Source organism: Leuciscus leuciscus (assembly GCF_965113295.1).
Source record: "Leuciscus leuciscus genome assembly, chromosome: 1".
NCBI classification, from domain to species: domain Eukaryota; kingdom Metazoa; phylum Chordata; class Actinopteri; order Cypriniformes; family Leuciscidae; genus Leuciscus; species Leuciscus leuciscus.
In genome coordinates, this window is record NC_138725.1 from 22,635,830 (window position 1) to 22,659,874 (window position 24,045).

Genomic DNA, 24,045 nt, shown 5'->3' on the forward strand with positions numbered 1-24,045 from the left:
TGATTTATGCAATATTTCATGTATGACCCATGAGGGACGTCAATATTGGGAATTATAAGGATTTGTATGCAGTTTGAGGAATTCTAAGGCTTAATAATGTCATTGATTCAGGAAAGCTGAAGGTTTATGGGAAGCAGCTCACTGTGTTTCACTCTCATATAAACCAGGAATAAATGATACAGTAACATCTCTCTTCTCAACTACTGCCACTGTAAGCTGTGATGATTGAACACAAACTGCATGTCATGATCAATATGAAAATATGATGTTAATGTCCTGATGCGTCTGAACATTCATCTTCTGCAGCTCCAGTCGCTTCAACAACACTGACTCCAGTCAGAAGCTCAAACTCTGAGAAGACATCAAGCCGAACTACAGCAGCAGCTTCTACACAAGGTTCATGATCACATGATCACTGTCACACATCATCAGTCTCTCGCTTCAGTGGTTTGCACTGGCTCTCACAGACTGCTTTATCATCACACATATTATCATCAAAAAAAGCTCTTTAATCAGATTTGTCAGTGAGTTTTGATAAATATGACAGGTCATGTACAGTCTGTTGTCTGATGCAAAATAATCATACAGCTAGTGTAACTCACTATTTATTAAACACAACTCATCCCATGTTAGTATGTCATCCCAGGAGCGTCACACTGATACGGAGCTGCTCTAGACTACTGCATTTTGTAAAAGAAATGCCTTGACATTGTGTAATCATATTTATATTTCCATCTTGTTTTTAATAGTTGTAACATCAACTACAGCAACAACACTGATTCCAGACAACACAGTCAACTCTCTGATTCCAGGTGTGTATGAACGAACTACACACTTAAAAAAAACTGTGAAATTTACGGTAAAAAACCGGCAGCTGTGGTTCCCAGTACTTTACCATAAAAAATACAGTAGTAACCTTTTAGTTTTCACGGGACAACCCTTATATTTCATAAACCGATAAACGTTATCATTCAATTTCACTAAAGTATTAAAATCTGCTTTATACCTTTGTAATATACTGATTACTACCATAATAATAATGCAGGTGGTAAAAAAAAAAGCACATGATGATTTAAAGTACACCATTCGTTTTCCACAAACTGAGGCACATGTTAATATAAAGAAGGTGCACAGTGTGATACACACAAATACAAAACACAATCATGGTGACACACACATGACTCCAAATAATGCCATAAACATTCATTAAACAATATATGATGTAATATAAACCCCAAATGTACATAACTGATAACAAAAACTAAGAAGAAACATAATTATTTAAATGAAATAACATAAAATGTGAAGTGTCACGCAGGGAATTCTGGGAATGTCAATTTAGAGAAACAACAAGAACAGAAAAAAAGAGAAGCGACGAGAGCAGAAACACAAGAACTACAACTGACTTCAGCCACAGCCTAAGATGAAATCAACTGAAGAGAAAAGAAGACATTAAATCTGTGAAGATCTCAGCAGAGGAGGATTAAACAACTCCACAAACAGCATTACCAGCTTCACTTATTACTAACCAGAATGACTTTATTTCTGTCAGACGTCTACAGTTATGTTTGAGAATTAACAGAGGTTTAGATGTTGATGATTTATTGTTTCATTTGTAGTCATGATGGTGATCAGTATTTGCTTTCGTTGGGCTCTTGACAATTTACTTTCTAACATTAGATTTTCTCTGTCTGCTGTAACTCTGTGTTTATACACGTTGGTTATGGCTGGGAAATCAGAGAGAGAAAATGAATCATGTGATGTTGATTATGTGTTGATGATGGCAATCATCATGTAGTGGTTTGATTCACTGAGCTTTTTTAGAGTCTTTTCTTTGATTATGGGTTATTAATTGCTGTTGCAGTACATCAGTGTTGTGATAATCAGAAGTATTTTTAAAACATTGTGCACAATAAAGGTTTGAACTACTGTATCTTTCAGACACACACAGACATCAAGAATCAGCATATGAGTCTCAACAACGGTGATGATAAAAGCGCAGTGCACTTGATGGGAGCCTTCAATCAAAACTCATCAATATCTCCCAGCATGCATTGCAGCATGAATAAATTATGCTGAATTGCTTCAGTATTTTCTTTTATTATTATATCTGATTTTATTTTTGCTGTTGTTTTTGTTGCAACTTTTTAGTAGCTTGTTTTGTGATGTTCAGAGTTTTATCTGATTATTTTGTTGATTTGTCACCGTTGTTCAGATCCATACGCTGATTCTTGATGTCTGTGTTGGTCTAAATCATACAGTAGTTTAAAACTTTTTTTATGCACCATGTATTTTAAAGTTCTTCAGAATATCTGTTTGTCACTGCTGGCTGGCATGCGGTGGGGTCACAGAGCTATTATACTGACATACATCAAAAATGTGAAAAATATTAGTATTAAACATTTCTCATACAATGAAAGATAAGACTCTTTATGAGATCAGTGAATCAGGCCACTACATGACGATTATGCAATCATTAACCTGCCAACATCACCTGATCACTTTTTCTCTCTGATTTTCATGCCATAATGAACGTGTTTTATAAACACACAGTTAAAGCAGACAGAGAATATCTAAAGATAGAAAGTCAAGGGTCAAGAGCACAACTACAGCAAACATTAATCTCCATAATGGTAACTTCAAACTTTATTATTTTCAATAAAACATCAGCGTCTAAACCTCTGGTAATTCTCAATAATAACTTTTATGACAAATTGGTTAGTAATACAATATTTTTTAAATTACAGGAAACCACAGAAGGCAATTATTATTATAATTTTTTTTTTACCATAACGTCCCCTTGGAATTATAAGGTTCTATCTGACATTTTTGTCAAAATTGAGTTATTCACATATTCTTATTCTGTGACAACTTATTGACATTATGTTTTTTTTTTAAGTTGTGTACATTTTGGGACTTTTTATTGAAAAACAAAAAGGTTCTATCTACAAAGTCGAACTCTAACTTGGCTCTATAAGGTTCTATCTGCGTGAGCCAATCAGCACTTTGAATGCAGAGAAGAGGACCAATCAAAAAATTAGTCATAGAGAGTATAAATCTGTGTTTTAAAAAATGAGTCACAGAGAGTATTATAGTTCTGTGTTTTAAAGGGATAGTTCACCCAAAAATGGAAATTCTGTCATAATTTACTCACCCTCAAGTTGTTTCAAACCTGTATGAATTTCTTTTTTCTGCTGAACACAAAATAAGATATTTTGAAAAATTTTGGTAACCAAACAGTTGATGGACCCCAATGACTTCCATAGTAGGAAAAAAAAATACTATGGAAGTCAATGGGGTCCATCAACTGTTTGGTTACCAAAATTTTTCAAAATATCTTATTTTGTGTTCAGCAGAAAAAAGAAATTCATACAGGTTTGGAACAACTTGAGGGTGAGTAAATTATGACAGAATTTTAATTTTTGGGTGAACTATCCCTTTAAAAAATGAGTCCGACATTTTTTGTGATTATATAGTCAGTGAATCATTTTTCAATGATTATTAACTATGAATTAATTTGCTGAAGCATGTCTGTTTTCTTGCAGTTTTTAAAGTCTTAAAATGTCTTAATTTTTACAATATTAAGCCTTAAAGGTCAAATAGTCAACAATTTAATTGATGGGGTCTTAATTACAACAATAAACATTAGCATGTTATTTCTGCCATACTGATGTCTAGAGAGAAAGCCATTTTACCTGGCCCACTTTAGGTGGAATAAAGTCCTGCTCAGATGTATTACAGTAGCTGCTTTCGGTCTAAACAAAAGAAAGATTAAAGTAACAATTTCTGCAATAATGTGTTTAATTACCCACCAAATTGGTATCAAAAATTAACATCTGCACTGGACAAAATATTTAGACCTACCTTGCTTAATTTGAAATGTCCTAAATACATGGAAGTGCTAAAAATATGAAATAAATGTCATAGAAAGGATAAAATTTTACTTTCTAACACATGTTGAGATATTGTTACAACATTAATAATTTTATATTTAGTGTTCAAATAATGTTTTAGCAGATAGAACCTTATAATTCTAAGCGAAAAGTGTTTTTGTAGAATTAGAAGGTTCTATCTGCATTTGACCCATTCCAAAAATCCCCATTTACAAATTTGAGAGGATTTTGATATTGTATATTTAGAATACATTTAGGGTCCCTGTTATTTTCATGTTTGAAAGAAACTTGTTCCCCATATAAATTTTCCTATATGTAATGCAAAAACTTTGAAGCTCAATATCTCAAAACTGCTCAGAACGCAGATAGAACCTTATAATTCCAAGGGGACGACAAACTGAAGTTTAATGCCATAAAACCTAAAATATTATGTTACGTTGCTAAATGGCCACGGTTACCTGCTGCTGAGTGCGGTTATTTCTATCTGTTTTTAATTTCCTATACAGATCACGTGAGGTCCCGCCGGCTGTGATTGTGGGCGGGGCAACTGCTTTAAAGACGCCCAGTCTGGAGACCGGGGGCTCTCTCTCACTTCCCATCTGCTCCTGGTAGCTCAAGCTCCGACGCGTGCTCGGCCTGCTGCTTCCTTTGTACTTGTTTAGAGCTTGGTTCAATGTTGGTTTCACAAGCACGATCCCGATATGGGATTATTGTTTGTTAGTTTATTGTATTTATTTTACAGCTGGTGGTAATTGGTGATGGGTTTTTGCATATTATTTAGTATAGATTAGTGGAGAGCAGGAGAAAGAGGACCCGGAAGACTCACACAAACTCTGTCTTTTGTTTTGAACGGGAGGCAGGCAAGTTTCATCCGCTTTGAAGAATAGTGTGGGTCAGGGTTTTCTTTTGTTTTTGTTATGTTTATTTTTGCCACCATGCTTTGCGTACGCTAAGGCGTATCACTTAATTAAAATTATTTATTTACACTGTCATCGAATCTCTGTGGTCTTTTATATGTTATGTCGATCCATAAATAATTTGATGGGTTCGTAACATATAAATGGGGGCTCGTCCGCGCATTAGTTTGCTGTGATCGCCTTTTGTTAATTATGCCGTGGATTTTCGGTGACTTTTCGTTAGTGTATTTAATTTTTTTTCGTTTAGGGTGGACCTATTCTTATTTAACGCAATGTTTAATTTAGATGCCTTTATTCTCGCTCCTTCACAGGAGGTTTTCTTAACTGCTACGCGTGATGACCTTGTTAGAATTGCTGGCCACTATAAACTTGAGGTGAGTGGTAACCCTTCCAAGGCTGAACTTCAGGATAGGCTTCTTGAAGGTTTGCGAGAACTTGGAGTATTTTTGAAAGTATCTCCGGATGCATCTACATTGCCTGAGGGTAAGCGTTTTCCTATTGAACCTCCACCTTCACCTAGTAAAGCAGCACTAGGGTTAAAACGTTTACAGTTAAGAGAGAAGGAAATTGAATGGGAACGCGAAAAAATTAGATTAGAGGCTGATAGACAGACAGTACGAGAACGGGAGAAGAGAGAACATGAATTTAGATTGAAAGATCTTGAGTTTGCGCAAGCATTACGTATTAAAGAGCTCGAGCTGAAGGCTCGTGAGGCTGGTGTTTCTGTTAGGCAAGATCAATTTGACATAACTCGTAACATTCGCCTTGTTCCTCCTTTTAATGAGAGCGAAGTTGATAAGTTTTTTGCACATTTCGAGCGCGTAGCAACAACATTTAAATGGCCCAAAGAAATTTGGACCATGACGTTACAGTGTGTTTTTACTGGGAAAGCGCAGGAAGCTTATTCCTCGTTAATTCTGGAAGACGCAGCAGATTACGAGAAAGTTAAACATGCTGTTTTGCGCATTTATGCTCTTGTGCCTGAGGCGTATCGACAGAAATTTCGCAATTATCATAAACCTGAAGCTCTTACACATGTCGAGTATGTTAGAGAAAAAGAAATGCTATTTGATCGCTGGCTTAGCTCGCAAGAAGTGACAACCTTTCAATCTCTTCGTGATTTGATTATTCTTGAAGATTTTAAAAACGGCCTTCCTCAAATAGTCGCTACCCATGTTAGTGAGCATCAGAATCTGACTCCGGCTCGTGCAGCTGTACTTGCGGATGAGTATGTACTCACACACAAGCGTGTTCCTTCTAATTTAAAATTTTCACAAAACGTTTCTAGTCATCCAAATGTGTCCAAGGTTTCTAGAGAAACCGTGCCTGTTTCTGGCCGCTCTTCAGACTGGCGTCCGTCGGGGTCTAACGTTACAGCTCCGACCTGCGCGTACTGTAAGAAACGTGGCCATGTTCTGGCAGAGTGTTATTCTCTGAAACGTAAAAATAAGGTAGCGAGTCAACCAGCTTCTGGTAGATCAGAGGTAGGGTTGTGTGTTTCGAACTTGCCTGTGAGTAGGGACGATACTGATAACCACAGTTTTGCGCCTTTTATAATGGATGGCTTTGTCTCTTTGCCCGGTGAACGCTCAAAAATTCCTGTAAAAATTCTGCGTGACACTGGCGCTTCACAGAGCTTTATCGTACAAGATGTGTTGCCTTTTAGTGAGAAGACTTTTACTGGGGATAGTATTCTTGTACGTGGATTTGAAATGGGTTATGTTAATGTCCCTCTGCATGAGATTTCTCTTATGTCTGAATTGGTCACTGGCAAAGTTACCGTGGGCGTACGCCCTTCTCTGCCTGTTGAAAATGTAGCTGTGCTGCTTGGTAACGATTTGTGTGGTGGAAAAGTTTTGCCTTGCCCAATAGTGTCTCATGCATTTCCAAAATCATGTACCGATGACCTGTCAATTAATTTCCCTGAGGTTTTTACCTCTAGCGTGGTTACTCGTGCGATGGCGAAGAAAGAAAAAAAAGATGAAATTGAGGATCAACTTGATCTTAGTGATACTTTTATTGCTCGACCTTCACTCTCTAGCGATAGTGATTTGTCTTTGAATTCTGCTTCACTGTCGTTTTCCTCTGATGTTTCTAATTTATCTATGAGTCGAGAGCAGCTTATCAAGGAACAGAAAATTGACCCATCTCTGTCTTCTCTTCTTTCAGAAGCTATGTCTGAAGAAGACATTGAGCATTCGCCGCACGGCTATTTTTTACGAGATGGTGTCTTAATGCGCAAGTGGAGACCTCTTATGGCCTCAGCGCAAGATGAGTGGAGAGTTCTCTTTCAAATTGTAGTCCCAATTTCTTTTCGTGATAACGTTTTGAGTATAGCTCATGACCATCACTTCGCGGGTCATCTTGGCGTAAATAAGACTACTGACAGGATTTTACGCCATTTTTTCTGGCCAGGTATTAAAAGGGATGTCGTGAGATACTGCCGAACATGTCATCTATGTCAGGTCACTGGTAAACCTAACCAGGTGATTCCGCCTGCGCCTTTACAGCCGATTCCGGTTACGTCTGAGCCGTTTGAACACGTTATACTAGACTGTGTTGGCCCATTGCCTCGAACAAAATCTGGGAATCAGTGGTTACTCACCATAATGTGTAGCTTGACTCGTTTTCCAGAGGCCATACCGCTCCGTAAAATCACAGCTCCTGTCATTATTAAAGCCCTGATGGGTTTCTTCTCTGTTTTTGGCCTTCCGAAAACCATTCAGACCGACCGCGGTACTAATTTTATGTCCCGTGCGTTTGAGCAAGCTATGCGTCAGCTCGCTGTCCATCATGTTACCTCCAGCCCGTACCGTCCACAGACTCAAGGTGCACTTGAGATGTTCCATCAAACTTTGAAAAGTATGCTTAAGTGTTTCTGCCTCGAGTTCCAGCGTGATTGGGATGAAGGTGTACCGCTTACTCTCTTTGCTGTACGCGAGGTGGTACAGGAGAGTTTGGGTTTTAGCCCCTCAGAGCTGGTTTTCGGACACACGGTTCGTGGACCTTTAAAGCTGTTGAAAGAGTCGTGGCTCGCCGAGCCTAAAGAGTGTTCCAGTTTGACTGATTATGTGTCCAACATGCGTAATAGGCTCAGCCGTGCATGTCAGTTGGCCAGAGACAATTTAGGTCTTTGTCAGAAGAGAATGAAACAGAGGTTTGATCAGAAGGCTGTTTCCCGAAGTTTCAGTCCTGGTGATAAAGTTCTTGTGCTGATTCCGGGGATGGGTTCCGCTTTACATGCTCGTTATAGTGGACCATATCGCGTTGCTCGTAGAATGAATGATTTGAATTATGTCATCTCTACTCCAGATCGAAGGAGAAAGACCACACTGTGTCACATTAACCGATTAAAATTGTACTGTGATCGAGGAGAAGATTCAATCTCGGAACTTACCCCGCCTTGCACTTCCACTGTCCGTGAAAATGCTTGCGCAACTAAATCGGCGCTGTCCAAGGCGCGTGGTGCTGAAGTTGTTTCTTCACTGGCGGTTGTGGGACAAGGAGAAAATGCGTCTCTGTCAGTACAACACGGTGTTGTGGCGAGTCCTCACCTTGAAGATGAGGGTCGTACTCCATCGATGGAGGTTATTGAAGGAAGAATGAAGAATTCTGAAGTTCTTAATGATTTAGATTTATTTTTGTCTAATTTATCAACATCAGAACGCAACGATTTAATCTCCTTGATTAAAAAAAATGAGAGTTTGTTTCCTGATGTGCCTCGTCGAACAACGGCAATTGAACATGACATTGATGTGGGGGTTACATGTCCAATTAAACAGCATCCGTATCGTACAAATCCACATAAAAGGTTGTTGTTTCAAAGTGAGGTAAAATTCATGTTGAAAAATGGCATTGCAGAAGCTAGTAATAGCCCATGGAGTTCGCCTTGTTTGCTGGTGCCAAAAAGTGATGGTTCCATGCGGTTTTGCACGGATTTTAGGAGGGTGAATGCCGTTACAAAACCTGATAGTTACCCATTACCACGTATTGACGATTGTGTTGATCGTTTGGGCTCAGCGGTATTTGTCAGTAAAATCGACCTATTAAAGGGTTACTGGCAAGTTCCGCTGACATTCCGTGCCAAAGAGATTTCAGCTTTTGTGACACCCGACCACTTCCTACAGTACACCGCCATGGCCTTCGGCCTTCGGAACGCTCCCGCCACCTTTCAAAGGCTTATCAACGGCGTTCTTGATGGTGTGCCTAATTGCGAGGCCTATTTAGACGATTTGGTCATTTATAGTGCCACCTGGCCTTCGCATATGGCCCATCTTTCTACTGTGTTTCGCAGGCTATCAGAAGCTAATTTAACCATCAATCTAGCTAAATGTGAGTTTGGCCAGGCCACCGTGGTGTATTTGGGTAAAGTGGTTGGCCGTGGGCAGGTGCGTCCTGTCCAGTCAAAAGTTGAGGCGATTTTGAATTATCCTCCTCCAACCACTCGTCGCGAACTCCGCCGTTTTCTGGGCATGGTAGGTTACTACCGGTCATTTTGCAAAAATTTCTCTGCTTTTGCCTCACCCCTCACTGATTTGCTCAGTTCAAAAGTGACCTTCGACTGGACTTCACGGAGTCAAGTGGCTTTCGAGTCCGTTAAAGCATTGCTGACTACTGCGCCTGTGTTGGTTGCTCCTGACTTTTCCCGGCCTTTTTCCCTCGCTGTTGATGCGAGCGACCTTGGAGCGGGGGCTGTTCTTTTGCAGCATGACGAGGAGGGTCTTGAACATCCTGTCTGTTTCTTCTCGCGCAAGTTTAACCGACATCAGCGTGCTTATTCGACCATAGAAAAGGAAGCCCTTGCTCTTGTGCTTGCCTTTCAGCACTTTGAGGTCTATGTCGGAGGTGCCGCATGTCCGGTTGTGGTTTACACCGACCACAACCCATTGGTTTTTCTCGATCGCATGCGCAATTCTAACCAGCGCTTAATGCGGTGGAGTTTGATTTTGCAAGGGTACAACTTGCAGATTAGGCACATCCGAGGACGCGACAATGTAGTTGCAGATGCATTGTCCCGTGCTTGAAGGAAAATATTGTAAATAAATTGTGCTTAAAAAAAAATGTGTATTGATTGCACCTTAATTTTTTTTTCTGTTTAGTTTAGCAGTTTTTTTTTTTCTTTCTGTTGAACATTAATGGTTTGTATATTTTATATTGTCATTTAAACAACAATTTATTTTCTTTAAGGGTGGGGGTGTTACGTTGCTAAATGGCCACGGTTACCTGCTGCTGAGTGCGGTTATTTCTATCTGTTTTTAATTTCCTATACAGATCACGTGAGGTCCCGCCGGCTGTGATTGTGGGCGGGGCAACTGCTTTAAAGACGCCCAGTCTGGAGACCGGGGGCTCTCTCTCACTTCCCATCTGCTCCTGGTAGCAGGCGGAGCACAAGCTCCGACGCGTGCTCGGCCTGCTGCTTCCTTTGTACTTGTTTAGAGCTTGGTTCAATGTTGGTTTCACAAGCACGATCCCGATATGGGATTATTGTTTGTTAGTTTATTGTATTTATTTTACAGCTGGTGGTAATTGGTGATGGGTTTTTGCATATTATTTAGTATAGATTAGTGGAGAGCAGGAGAAAGAGGACCCGGAAGACTCACACAAACTCTGTCTTTTGTTTTGAACGGGAGGCAGGCAAGTTTCATCCGCTTTGAAGAATAGTGTGGGTCAGGGTTTTCTTTTGTTTTTGTTATGTTTATTTTTGCCACCATGCTTTGCGTACGCTAAGGCGTATCACTTAATTAAAATTATTTATTTACACTGTCATCGAATCTCTGTGGTCTTTTATATGTTATGTCGATCCATAAATAATTTGATGGGTTCGTAACATATTACTACCGTATTTTTTTTACGGTAAAGCACTTGCAACCAGCTGACAGTTTTTTACCGTAAACTTTAGTTCAGTGCCGTAAAAACTAAAATATTTTTCCCGTAATCTTTAGATCACTGCCGTAAAACCTAAAATATTACTACCATATTTTTTACAGTAAATCGCTTGCAACCAGCTGCCAGTTTTTTACTGTAAACTTTAGTTCAATGCCGTAAAACATAAATATTTATACCGTATTTTTTACGGTAAAGTACTGGCAACCAGCTACCAGTTTTTTACCGTCATTTTTAGTTCAATGATGTAAAACTTTGTAAATTAGAAACAAAAAAAATGCTACCGTATTTATTACGGTAAGGTACGGTAAATGCAACGGTAAGTTTTTTTTTTACAGTGTACTTCCAAAATCTGTACATTTAACAGTATATTACTGTAAAATTACATGAAATGTCCCGTGAGAGCTATTACAGTTTTTCACTGTATATAGTAAGGGTACATACTGTTAAGCAATTAACATTTCTTTTCCGTTGCTTTTTTACAGTTTTTTGCCGTTAAAATTACGATTTTTTTTTACAGTGCAGCAGCAGCTTCTACACAAGGTTCATGATCACATGATCACTGGCACATACATCAACCTCGAAGGATTCCTCAATATTTGTGCATTTGAATGTTTTCATACAGGAAACATATGTTTTAGATGCCGTCAATAAATAGATATTCCACATTTCAATGTTTCTGCAAACTTAGAAATGCAAGTGTGCAAGAAACTTTTTTTTTTTTTTTTTTTTTTTTTTCCAAATCTCTTTATTCAATTTTAAACATGAAACAAGAACAAACAAAATCCCTCTACACATATAGAATACAGAAACATAACATCCTAAAAAAATAAAATATATATATATATATATATGATAATAATAATAATAATAATAATAAATAATAATAAAAAAATAAAAAATGTAATAATAAAAAAAAATAAAAATAATAATAATAATAAAAAATAATAAAAAAAAACACATTAATTATTAGCTGTGAGTAACGATCCGAGGACTACTGCCCAATCGTTTGCAGCAAAGACGCGGGACACTAAATTTATTCAGGATTATCTGGGAAGGTCAACTTCCCCACATATTCAAAAAAGGGATCCCACGTCTTTGAGAATTTAGCCTGGGAGCCCCTTAACAAATGTCTAATTTTTTCTAGTTTGGCGAAGTAAAGGACATCCCTAATCCAATGAAAGTACGATGGAGGTGTAGGAGACTTCCACTTCAAAAGTATCAAGCGCCTCGCTAACAAACTAACAAAGGCTATGAACATCTTGAGTTCCGCAGACAATGATATTGTAACCGGAGTTACCCCGAAAAGTGCAGTGACCGCATCAGGCACTAATCTCTTCCCTGTGACCTCACTCAAGGAATCAAAAATATTTTGCCAATAAGTTGTTAGGACTGGGCAAGACCAAAACATATGTATATGTGTTGCTGCTGCCTGGTGACATCGGTCACAAGTCGGGTCAATATTACTAAACATCTTAGAGAGCCTGGTCTTAGTCAGATGAGTACGGTGTACAATTTTACATTGGATGAGTCCATGTCTGGCACAAATTGAAGAGCGGTGCACTTTGTCGAGAACATTCCCCCACATATCGTCAGTGAACGCAATCCCCAGATCTTCCTCCCATAGCGCTTTAATTGACGACAAAGAAACCAATCTGAGTGAGTGAATCTGGGCATAAATGAATGAGATCATACCCTTCAAAGCAGGAGCTGGTTTTAAAAAAATATCTAGGGGTGTGTCAGAGGGTATAGAAGGAAACTGGGGGAACCTATGAAAAACAAAATTACGGATCTGCAAGTATCTAAAAAAGTGTTGTTTTGAGAGGGAGAATTTTTGGGACAACTGTTCAAATGAGGCGAAAGTGTTATCAATATAGAGATCCTTAAATGTTTTAATACCCTTATTGGACCAAACTTCAAATGCACGATCAATTAACGATGGAGGAAAGGAGTAATTAGCTGTTATTGGCGCCAAAATAGAATATGTTTGAAGACCAAAGGAACGTCTAAACTGATTCCAAATCTTCACAGTTGTCTTAATAATGACATTTTTTGTGTAACTTTTTATAGGTGATTTAACAGGCGAATGAGCCAAAGCTGAAAGTGAAACAGGCTTACAGGAAGAATGTTCCATTCCCAACCAGACTGACGATAATAATTGTGGACCAGAATGTAGCCAAAACTGAATTATTCTAAGATGAGCCGCCCAATAGTAAAACTTAAAGTTGGGTAAGGCCATACCTCCTAGCTTCTTCGGGCTCTGTAAATACTGTTTGCGCAATCTTGGTGGCTTCCCATTCCAAACAAAATCCGAAATAATGGCGTCTAATTTACGAAAGAAAATTTGTGGAAGGAAAATCGGAATACATTGAAACAAATATAAAAACCTGGGAAGAACATTCATCTTAATACTATTAATCCGAGCAGCTAGGGATAAGTTCAACACTGACCAACGGTTAAAACTGCTTTGTACCTGAGACAGAAGAGTAGTGAAATTAGCGCAATAAAGATCCTTGAACTTAGCAGTAACCTGAATCCCAAGATATTTTAACTTGTTTTGAGCAACTTTAAACGACAGGGTGTGAAGTGGATATTCATGTGCTGCTTTATTAAGAGGTAGAAGCTCACTCTTACTTAAATTTAACTTGTATCCAGAAATGGATCCAAATGAGCAAAGAACAGAGAGTGCCGCCGGAACTGACACAGAGAAGTCAGTAATAAATAAAAGAAGATCGTCAGCATATAGAGACACTCTCTGTTCCTGCCCACAACTCACAATACCTTTAATATGCGGGTCACCACGAAGCGCAATGGAAAGAGGCTCAATTGCCACAGCGAATAAAAGAGGACTTAAAGGACACCCTTGCCGCGTTGAACGATAAAGAGGAAAATAAGAAGACTGATTATTATTTGTTCTAACTGAAGCCAAAGGGGACGAGTATAAAAGCTTCACCCAAGAAATGAAATTTTCCTTAAAGCCGAATTTCTCCAAAGTATAAAATAAGTATGCCCATTCCACACGGTCGAAAGAAACTTATTTATAAAGGAGTTATAACATGAATATAACATGATATATTATGGTTATTATTAATATATAATATCATATTAACGTTAATATTTAATATGATATATTAAGGTTATAACATGAATATCTATGAATGAATAAAGCATCAAATAGATTTATTTTTGGTCAATGGCGATAGTCCTTCTCCTCCTGACACCTTGAGATTGAAGTAAGAAGATAATGATGACAGACTCATGCACATATTCATCATTTCTGTGATGTGAAGCTCAGGTATTATGTGATGATGATGTTGTGTATATGTGGCATTATGTGTTGAACTGAACTAACAGACGTGATCCACAGATCCAGGAGAAACTGAAGTCAGTGTGAATGCTGGATTATTATACAGAGGTACGACACGTTCATTTATACTGACAGCTTTATAACATTAAACTATCAGTCAGTCTGTAAAAGCTTCATCAATAACTGTTGATAGTTGAATACCCTTGACTTCAGTCATGTACAGTTTCTCTTCTTCCTCTCATGTTTCCTGCAGTGATTGTGATTATTGTTGAGATCGCAGTGTTTGCTGCTCCTACTGTGATTCTTCTTCAGATCATCTGTGCAAGAAGAGCTGGTGAGTTTTGAGCCGCACACAATCTGATGATTCACACTCATCTGATCTGGAACAATCTGCAATCATGATAAAAACACATACGAGAGGTCAGTCAATGCTTTTATTTTGCAGGGAGGAAGGACTCGAAGCACCCAGAGGAAATAGAGATGCCGACAATATTACAATAAAATACTGATGAGTTTAGAGCAAATCTGCAACAATCTTTAAAATAGCAAAAACTTACAGAGGATTGTTTATCGTTTTATTTTCTTCTTCTCAGAAAACAAAGAAAAAACTCTGATCACCCTGAAGAAATAGTGACACCAAGTTTAGATTAAAATGTGTTTTTGTTTTTTTTTTACAAATAAAAGGCCAGATTTATTTTCATTAACATCCCAGTCAACACGTTGATCTCACAGTGATCTCTCCATATGATCACAATGTGAGTCACAGTGAGCTAAAAGTGTAACTCACAGCGCACTCACTGTGTGATCATATTATGGCCACAATATGAGGTCACCCCAGCTAGAAATGTTATTGGACATGAACTTCATCGTTTAGACGTCAAATTTGGGTTGAAAATTAAAATTGGGTTGACGTCTAAACATTTGATGTCAGGTTTCAACTTCATTAAACAACTCCACAAACAGCATTACCAGCTTCACTTATTACTAACCAGATTGACTTTATTTCTATGGGGTTAGAATTGTTGCATTATTCCAAATAAATAGATTCATATTCACAAATAAATGTAAAGAGTTTCACAAAAAAATTATGTGAAGGGGGAGGAGAATTTATACATGTGTCAAGTTTAGTCGATAAAACACTTCCGCATAGGATACACCTGTGATTCCTCGCTCATGACTCCTCTGGAGGCCTCCTCACTCCTCGATCCTCACTCCTCGATCCTCGACTCCTCGCGGTGCAATCAGAGAATTAAGATGTCCTTCAAGATGGCTGAGCTCGATCGGTTTCCGGGTCATAGGATGGAGGACAGAGGAGAGAGGAGACGAGGGGGGATATTGAGATGCACCCCTAGCGTCGACATTCAGACAAATACACAAAGAAGTGGACTCCACCCACCGTTTACTCAAGCCAATCAGATAACAGCCACATTGAGCTGGTCAATCGTAGCACGTTCTCGCTACAACCAATCCCGTTTGGCTTTACACTTTGGGCGTTCTTGCTCTGAAATAACTTTGCTCATTCATCATCTGCATTGGCTCAAATAGGAAGTGTAGCCTATGCGTAAGGCCCATAAAATCGCTACAGCAAAAGAAGTTTAAAATTTGGATTTTGTTAGAATTAGACCATTAGACTGTGTATCAAGCCAAGCCACAATTTTTATGAGCCTTGGAAAAAGCCAGAGAAACAGCGCTTTACATCTCGGTAATGGGAACAACGCGTTATGGAAGCGTCACGTTATTCAAGATATAACAGAAAAGCATCAATAAGTAGCTGACTAATGAATAACTGGGTTCAACCTTGTGATAAATACATGAGTTTGTGTAACAGGTGAAAGGGAAATTACTGTCACACAACAGCCAACAGCTTTTCCCACTTCTTCAGTCAAGGAGTTTTAATGTCGCATAAGATCAGCTCCGTGGTTCTAACAATCTATAGAGCATTATATATAGAATTTTAAATATTAAATACCTGTATTACGATTCCATTTGTTTGTAGAGAAGATATAGGTGGGTTCTTTTTAAGCGTGTGACAGGTTGTTGCATTCCAAGAGATATCATGCATTTAAAAGTGAAATATGCCCGGCAAGCGATGCATTTATTGATCGGTTAAAACACTTGATCACACAAATAATATTTCATATTAATCAGACTTAATAGTTTTTTATGGTAAAAGTAACTTACAGCATCTAAAGTAGGCTAAATGCATAGATGTATTTTTCAGCATTGCAAGATATTTATTTGCAGCATCCAACCCCAGTACACACTGATGCTGAGGCTCGTACTGTTACATTTGGGTGGTCATTTGGTCATTTGGCTCATATTTGGTATTCTACATGCCATTTACTTATGTCCTATATCTATTTGTCACTGCGATTGTGCTTTAAAAGGCAAAATCTTATGTTCTGTAATTTCTTACATCGTGTCTACACCATGCAAGTCTATCTACACTGGGCAAAGCGAATGTGCAAATCATTTGTCCTCGTGTAATTGCGTGTAGTAGCCGCTACTTCAGAAGAACGGGCATCCGTTTACTGTCAATGAATCATCGTGTCGCGCTGCCCCGTAATATAAGTACGATTAAAAACAGACGTCAAGTAGGGAAAACTGTGTTAACATTTCAAACACGCTAGTTTTAACCACACAAACAGTTCAACTCAATTTGAACGAAGCGCCCAAAGATTAATATTGCTCCTTTCAAGGGTGCAATAATCAGTTCCCGCCCAGAGTGTAAAGCCAAACGTGATTGGTTGTAGTGAGAACGAGCTACGATTGGCCAGCTCAATGTGGGCGTTATCTGATTGGCTTGAGTAAACGGTGGGTGGAGTCCACTTATTTGTGGATTTGTCTGCACGTCGACGCTAGAAGTGTTTCAAAAGCCACAGATGCGTGAGGGGATTTACAAATGCACAAGAAGCAATTCACAAATGCGTGCAGCGATTTACAAATGCACAGAAAGCGGTTCACAAATAAATGCCAGGCACAGTTGTGTTTGTAAAATAAAACATTTGTAAATATTTTTTTATTTGCAAATCTCATTTTATGTATTTGTGATTTTTTTTTTTTTCATTTTTGTGAAACTCTTTACATTTATTTCTGGATCTTAATCTTTTTATTTGTGAATTTTATATTTTTTTGTGAAACTCTTTACATTTATTTGTAAATATGTATCTATTTATTTGGAATAATGCAACCATTCTAACCCCATATATTTCTGTCATATGTGTGGAAAAGTTCTTATTGAGATTAACAGAGGTTTAGATGTTGATGATTTATTGACATTAATAGTTTGGTTTGATGTCATCATTATGATGCTCAGTGTTTGCTTTAGTTGGGCAGTTTGACTCTTGATGTTTTAATGTTAGTTTTTCTCTGGCTGCTGGAACTGTGTGTTATGGCAAGAACAGTAAGAGAAAATGTGATCAGATGATGTCAGCTACGTGATGATAACGATATAATCATCATGTAGTGCTCTGATCAGCTGATCTCTTCTAGACTGTCATGTGTGTTAATTTCATATCATTGATTATAGTAATGTTTCTACAGTATGACATCCAAAAGTGTTTTAATAAAATAAACTGTATAATTTTGTAAAATGTAGAATGTTTTCTAAAGCTACCGTATATGTTCTAGTTCTAGCAAGAAATGGAAGCTTTAGCTAAGTTCTGCCAGGAAGACTCAATCACTACGTCACTTATTACCTTCATCTCTATCCAATCACGTCTTCATACTTTCTGTATAAAAGATGGTACTTACTCATGTTTGAGTTCGCAGATGCCGACGCGACATCAATTGATTGCGTTCACTGCTAACCAACAATGTCCAACGATACCCCAATCGTCTGCGACTACTCAGACTCTGATGACGAGTTTGTTCCGCCCTCTCCTCTTCCAACACGGCGCAGCACGCGCCTCCAATGCCGTGACTCGCTATGGGCAGCGTGGTCTACGGAGGACATGTACAGTACTCTGGAATCAGCTGGCATTCCCATCAGCCAAGGTCTGTCCAGAGAGGATCTTCTTCTTCTCGCCCAAAATACTCTGGGTAATCCACCGGAGTCCGTCACTAATATCGCGACTCCTTCAGCGCCCGGCCATTCAAAGCAAGCCGGCAGAAAGAGAACAGCCAAATCATCGTCACCTCATCCCGGTAAAAGAATTACGCCGCACGTTCGGGCAACTGTTCATCCGGATATCACCGAGCCTGACGGATTTAACTCTCAACTTCTCCAAGCGGTCCAAAGCCTCTCTCGAACTGTCAAAGGGCTCGAATCGAGGATGTCAAAGTTCGAACACTCTACTGCTATCTCCAATGATCCGAATCCGGCTATCAACTTCGCAGTAACTCCCCAATTTCGTCCTTCTGCCAGCGGATTAAGCGATCCTTCGAGTTTCGCTTCTACCTCTTCAGCCCCGTCAACTTTTCTTCAACCTGCTCAAACTCCATTTCAGGATGTTTCCGCTCCACCTGAAACTTCATCATTTAACCTTTCGACAGCAGCCCCTGCCCAGCTATTCGGTAGGCGTTTTGTTTCTCCAGCCGCTGCTACGGTGTCTCCTCACATCAGAACAAACATCATCCAAGGTAAAGATTTAAACCTTGCTTCACTTTTGCTTCCTTCGCCTGCGGCTGACAGGAAGGTGGTTGACTGCGGTGACGTGGCAGTCTTGCTTAAAACTTCCGATCCCAGATTACAACGGAATCTTACATTCGCAGAATTCGTTATCGCTTTCAGCATATTCAGAGACGTTCTGTGTCAGGTTTTTCCAGATCGAAGGGAAGAGCTGGATTTGTATTTAGCTATGATGGCAGACTTCAATCAACGTTACGGCGGTACATTATTCTACGAGTACCATAAATCATTCTCCGCCAAATCAGCTTCCTTCATTTCGCTTTTTAACTCCAGACTGGATTGGTCCGTGACTGACACCGAACTGCTCGTCCGTCATTTTGGCGGCGCAAAAACGCTGGCTTGTAACATTTGTAGCGCTCATGGACACTCGGCGTCTTTCTGCCCCAAAGCTCTCGCCAGCCAAGAACCGCGCGCTGTCCAAGGTGCTGATCACGTAAGGCCTGCATATGACAGAAAGAATCGCTTAATCTCAGAACACAACGGCACCTTTATTTGTAACAATTTTAATGAATCTGTCTGTTCTTTCTCTCAATGTAAATATGAACACATCTGCAGTTTCTGCAAGGATCCGCACCCGAAATCGGTCTGCCCACGCCGGTACAAACCTCCAATCCGAGGAAAAGCCCCAATTCGAAAAAAATTCTGAAAAGCCACCCTTCTACTCCAGTTAATGTTCCTAAACTCTCTAGCTACCTTTCTTCTCACCCCGATCCGACTTTTGTCGACTATCTAATCACCGGTCTGTCTCAAGGGTTTCGGGTGGGCATCCTTTCCAATCTCACCACCTCTTTCATAGGAAAAAATTTGCAATCTGCTATTACTGAACCAGAAGTGGTTTCTAATCTGCTAGAGAAAGAGATAAATAAAGGTTATATCATTGGCCCTTTTGCTTCCCCTCCTTTTTCGCCTTTTCGCATTAATTCCATCGGCGTCGCAACACGGAAATACTCCGGTAAAAAACGTCTTATCTTCGACATGTCATCCCCTCATTCTGATTACACAGCGAGTGTAAACGAATGCATACCTTTAGCACCTTTCTCTCTACATTACGCCTCGGTCGACAATGCCATCCATCTAATTAAGATAGCCGGTCAAGGTGCTTGGCTAGCTAAAGCAGATATCACTGATGCTTTTAAAACCATGCCAATCCACCCCTCTGACTGGCCACTCTTCGGCGTTAAATGGAATTCCAAATTGTATTTTGCCTTAAGACTAACTTTCGGGTGCAGGAGTAGCCCTCACATTTTTAATAGCCTTTCTGAAGCGATGTGCTGGATCCTGCTGAATGTCAGCAAGCTCCCTTTCGTTCTCCATTTGCTCGATGATTTTCTGTTAATCGATTTTCCATCTCCGCAATCTTCAATTCTGGACATTCTTAAAATTATCTTTAGTGACGTCGGCATTCCTCTTTCTGCGGAAAAAACTTTGGGACCCTCTACCTCATTAGAATTTCTAGGGATTACTCTGGATTCAAATCTAATGCAAGCATCTCTTCCCCCCGAAAAACTTTCAAGAATCAGGTCTTTCTTGGAATCTTTTCCCTCCCTGCATTCCATATCAAAGCGCGATTTGCTTTCGCTACTCGGACACCTAAATTTCGCCATGAGAATCATACCGCAAGGCAGGGCTTTCATCTCACGTCTGTTAACTCTGGCCCATTCCGCAGAAAAACTAAGCGATCAGATTCAACTAGACAAAGGTTGTTTGTCTGACATTCAATTCTGGAAAAGATTGCTTAACGATTGGAACGGCATTTCTTTCTTCTACAACGACGATTTTGAATCATCGCTTCAACTTCAATTATTCACTGACGCAGCCCCTTCCATCGGGTTCGGGGGGTTCTTTCAAGGACAATGGTTCGCAGAAAAATGGCCTAACGACTTTCCTAAAACAGCATCCGACTTCATTTCATCCGCGCTTTACGAGTTATATCCTATAGCCGTTGCCAGTGTCATCTGGGGCCCACAGTGGTCACGCAAACGTATCACGATGCTCTGCGATAACGAAGCCACAGTCGCCATCATTAATAAAGGTAGATCATCTTGCAATACGATCATGCCTTTTTTGAGACGGTTAATTTGGCAATCTGTCGTTTTTAATTTCATCATTAAAGCTGAACACATACCCGGCCGCTGCAATGTTATTGCTGATTCTCTCTCTCGATTTCGATTTCAGACTTTCAGACAGCTGTGCCCATCAGCCAGCCCGGATCCTGCAACCTGCCCTCCCTTAGCAGACATGATACTAAACTAAACGACCTGCTTACGTCAGTGAAACATTACATTTCTAAAGGCGTCGCTCCCTCTACACTTAAAGCCTATACGTCTGCATGGTCTGCTTTTCTTATGTTTTGCTTCTCCTTCCAAATTTCCGTTTTTCCTATTCTTATTTCGACCGTTTGCTCCTTTCTCGTTTTTAACTTTGAAAATCGCAATCTTAAAATCTCTTCTATTCGCAGACTCCTCGCTGGCATCCAATTCTACGCGAAATATTATAATCCTAATTTCCAAAGCCTTTTTTCTGAACCATCCGTTCGTTTACTGCTTAAGGGGTTAGCTAAATCTTCCAACAAAATAACAGACAAACGCCTGCCAATTTCCCTGCCTTTATTGCATAGACTAATCATTTCTGTCCGCAATGGCCTTTTTTCTGCATACCTTAACATCCTTCTAGAGGCAGTGTTTCTATCTGCCTTTTATGGGTTTATGCGTCCAGGGGAATTTACTTCAGAATCTAATAAATTCGATCCAGCCCGCGGCATTTCCTTTTCTGATCTACGCTTTGGACCTAAATTCTTCACACTATTTCTTAAGCACTCTAAAACTGATGCTCAAGGTTCCGGCGTCACTTTAACACTGTCAAAACTCGATAATAATTTCTGTCCCTTCACAGCTATGGTTAAATTTCTTAAAATCCGGCCTAGAACTTCTAAATACGCACCGCTATTTATATTACTGAACGGAGCACCCCTTTCCAAAGCTTGTTTCAGAACTCACTTAACCACTGTTATCAAAAGCTGCAGCCTATCCCCCTCCCTCTATACCGGCCATTCATTCAGGATCGGGGCAGCTACCGCAGCAGCTGAACGAGGAATCTCAACGTCAGCTATTAAGATCATGGGCAGATGGTCTTCTTCAGCATTTGAATCATACATCAGACCCGATTCAAAAACCATCCTCGAAGCCCAGCAAGCACTCCAATAACAAATCAGGTAAATTTCATACAATACTGGTGGTGGTGTTACGATAATGGCCTTGCGTGGCCTCGTCTCCATGTCTAATAAAAAAAAAAAAAAAAAAAAAAAAAAAAAAAAAAAATTATATATATATATATATATATATATATATATATATATAGCTACAGCCATATGGTATCGTCCGTACGGTCTATCAAGGCCTTTATGCTAGGTCTAACGTTATATCTGTGTGGTCTATCGAGGCCGTGTACGTCTGGCCTATCGTGGCTATTATCTGTGCGGTCCACCGAGGCCTGTATATGTCTGGCCTATCGTGGCTATATCCGCGTGGCCTACCGAGGCCTGTATATGTCTGGCCTATCGTGGCTATATCTGTGTGGTCTAGAGAGGCCTGTATATGTCTGGTCTAATGCGGCTATACCTGCGTGGTCTATCGAGGCCTGTATATGTCTGGCCTATCGTGGCTATATCTGTGCGGTCTACCGAAGCCTGTGTACGTCTGACCTATCGTGGCTATATCTGTGCGGTCTACCGAGGCCTGTGTACGTCTGGCCTATCGTGGCTATATCTGTGTGGTCTACCGAGGCCTGTATATGTCTGGTCTAACGTGGCTATATCTGCGTGGTCTAACAAGGCCGTTTAGGTTCGGTTAATAAAAAAAAATAAAATAAAAAAATAAATAAATAAATAAAAAAAAATAAAAAAAAACATAATCAAACATAGGTACATAAAATCCATCTTACGTTCATCATACTGACTATGTTAACTCCTTTTCTATCTTTCAGAAAATCAGGATTCACGACCGGTGCGTATGCTTTTCATCTATCAATTTTTGGGGGGAGGCTGGCCCCGTCCCGGTGGTTCTTAATCCACCTTCTTTTGGGGGTCGGCTGCGCCCCTGCCTTCGTCTCCAGGCAGGAGATGCAGATCCGCTACCCTCGGATTACGAGCTATGGACGGGGCCTACGCCAAAGAACTTTACAATGCTTGCCGGGCTGCCAATAAATATATGCTTTGTTACATCACTTTATCTTCCGAGTCTTTCTGGTAGAAATGGAAGCTTTAGCTAAGTTCTGCCAGGAAGACTCAATCACTACGTCACTTATTACCTTCATCTCTATCCAATCACGTCTTCATACTTTCTGTATAAAAGATGGTACTTACTCATGTTTGAGTTCGCAGATGCCGACGCGACATCAACCTCCATCCTCCCCACCACCACCAGGATGGTCCTGTCCATACCTTCTAGGGGGGTCGGCTGCGCCCCTGCCTTCGTCTCCAGGCAGGAGATGCAGATCCGCTACCCTCGGATTACGAGCTATGGACGGGGCCTACGCCAAAGAACTTTACAATGCTTGCCGGGCAGCCAATAAATATATGCTTTGTTACATCACTTTATCTTCCGAGTCTTTCTGGTAGAACTGATATGAATGTAAATGAATGTAAACACTTTACTTTTTGCATCCTTTTCCTTCATGTGAAAAAACTAAAAACAAATTAGCTTTAATGCAGTGCACATATACAGACAGCCTACACAACCTTCTAAACAGAATGTCTCTAATTGTCCATAAGGCCAAAATAAAAGCAAATGTGATCTTCTTGATTTGCACAATATGTTATGCTTGTGTCTCTTGTGCATGGATACATCCAGAAAACATTTTCGTGGAGTTGTGAAATGTGGAGCTTTTAGGGTTTGGAGCTGTTATCAGTCCGACTGGCAGGAGTGTGTAGTGGGTGTGGCCAAACTATCGCATATCACTATCACGTGCAATCAAAACTTTTCATCTCGCAAGCAAAGGTTTTAGCCACGGATGGGTAAACTCGGTCCTAGAGGGCCACAGCTCTGCAGAGTTTAGCTCCAGCCCTGATACACTCTCCTCCCTGTATCTTTCTAGTGTAGCGTCTGGACCAATCAGACACACACTAATTATTCATTATATTTAATGAATAATCCAGCAAACTCACTCTCCCAACAAAGGTCTATGAAACTTCCCCCGAAACTAACATCCCAAATGAAGTGAAAACACTGGCAGAACCCGGTGTCCTGTTACAGGACACAGTAAGACTGATAAGAATACTTTTACGACCCCAAAAGGAATTTCCAGAGAGTTGGGACACTCACTTAATTCTAGCTGAGGACGAGAAATAAACCCTGTTAATCCTATATATTCTATATACTGTATAACCACTTGAGAAATGTATAAACATTTATCTAATTT

General features: G+C 39.8%; 1 protein-coding gene and 1 long non-coding RNA gene across 3 annotated transcripts; both read left to right on the forward strand.

Annotated features, from left to right (window-relative positions):
• Positions 1 to 83: 83 nt before the first annotated feature.
• On the forward strand, positions 84 to 4,961 carry LOC309503880. The gene is made up of 3 exons (XR_014207914.1): positions 84 to 396; positions 750 to 812; positions 4,400 to 4,961. It is a non-coding gene; the product is annotated as an uncharacterized lncRNA (long non-coding RNA).
• Positions 4,962 to 17,617: 12,656 nt separating this feature from the next.
• On the forward strand, positions 17,618 to 23,222 carry LOC309500525 (uncharacterized protein). Of its 2 annotated transcripts, XM_082172135.1 has the most exons (3): positions 17,618 to 21,841; positions 22,612 to 22,631; positions 23,009 to 23,222. In XM_082172135.1, exon 1 carries the CDS (start codon positions 17,816 to 17,818, stop codon positions 19,274 to 19,276), a length of 1,461 nt encoding a protein of 486 aa, XP_082028261.1. In that variant the 5' UTR covers positions 17,618 to 17,815; the 3' UTR covers positions 19,277 to 21,841; positions 22,612 to 22,631; positions 23,009 to 23,222. The 2 variants fall into 2 exon arrangements, with proteins under 2 accessions (XP_082028261.1, XP_082028260.1); XM_082172134.1 differs by having other exon boundaries at positions 22,612 to 23,222.
• The last annotated feature ends 823 nt before the right edge of the window (positions 23,223 to 24,045 follow it).

Bases quoted from the DNA above. Each gene is read 5' to 3' on its own strand.
- LOC309500525 (XM_082172134.1), top strand. From the start codon at position 17,816: ATGTCCAACGATACCCCAATCGTCTGCGACTACTCAGACTCTGATGAC.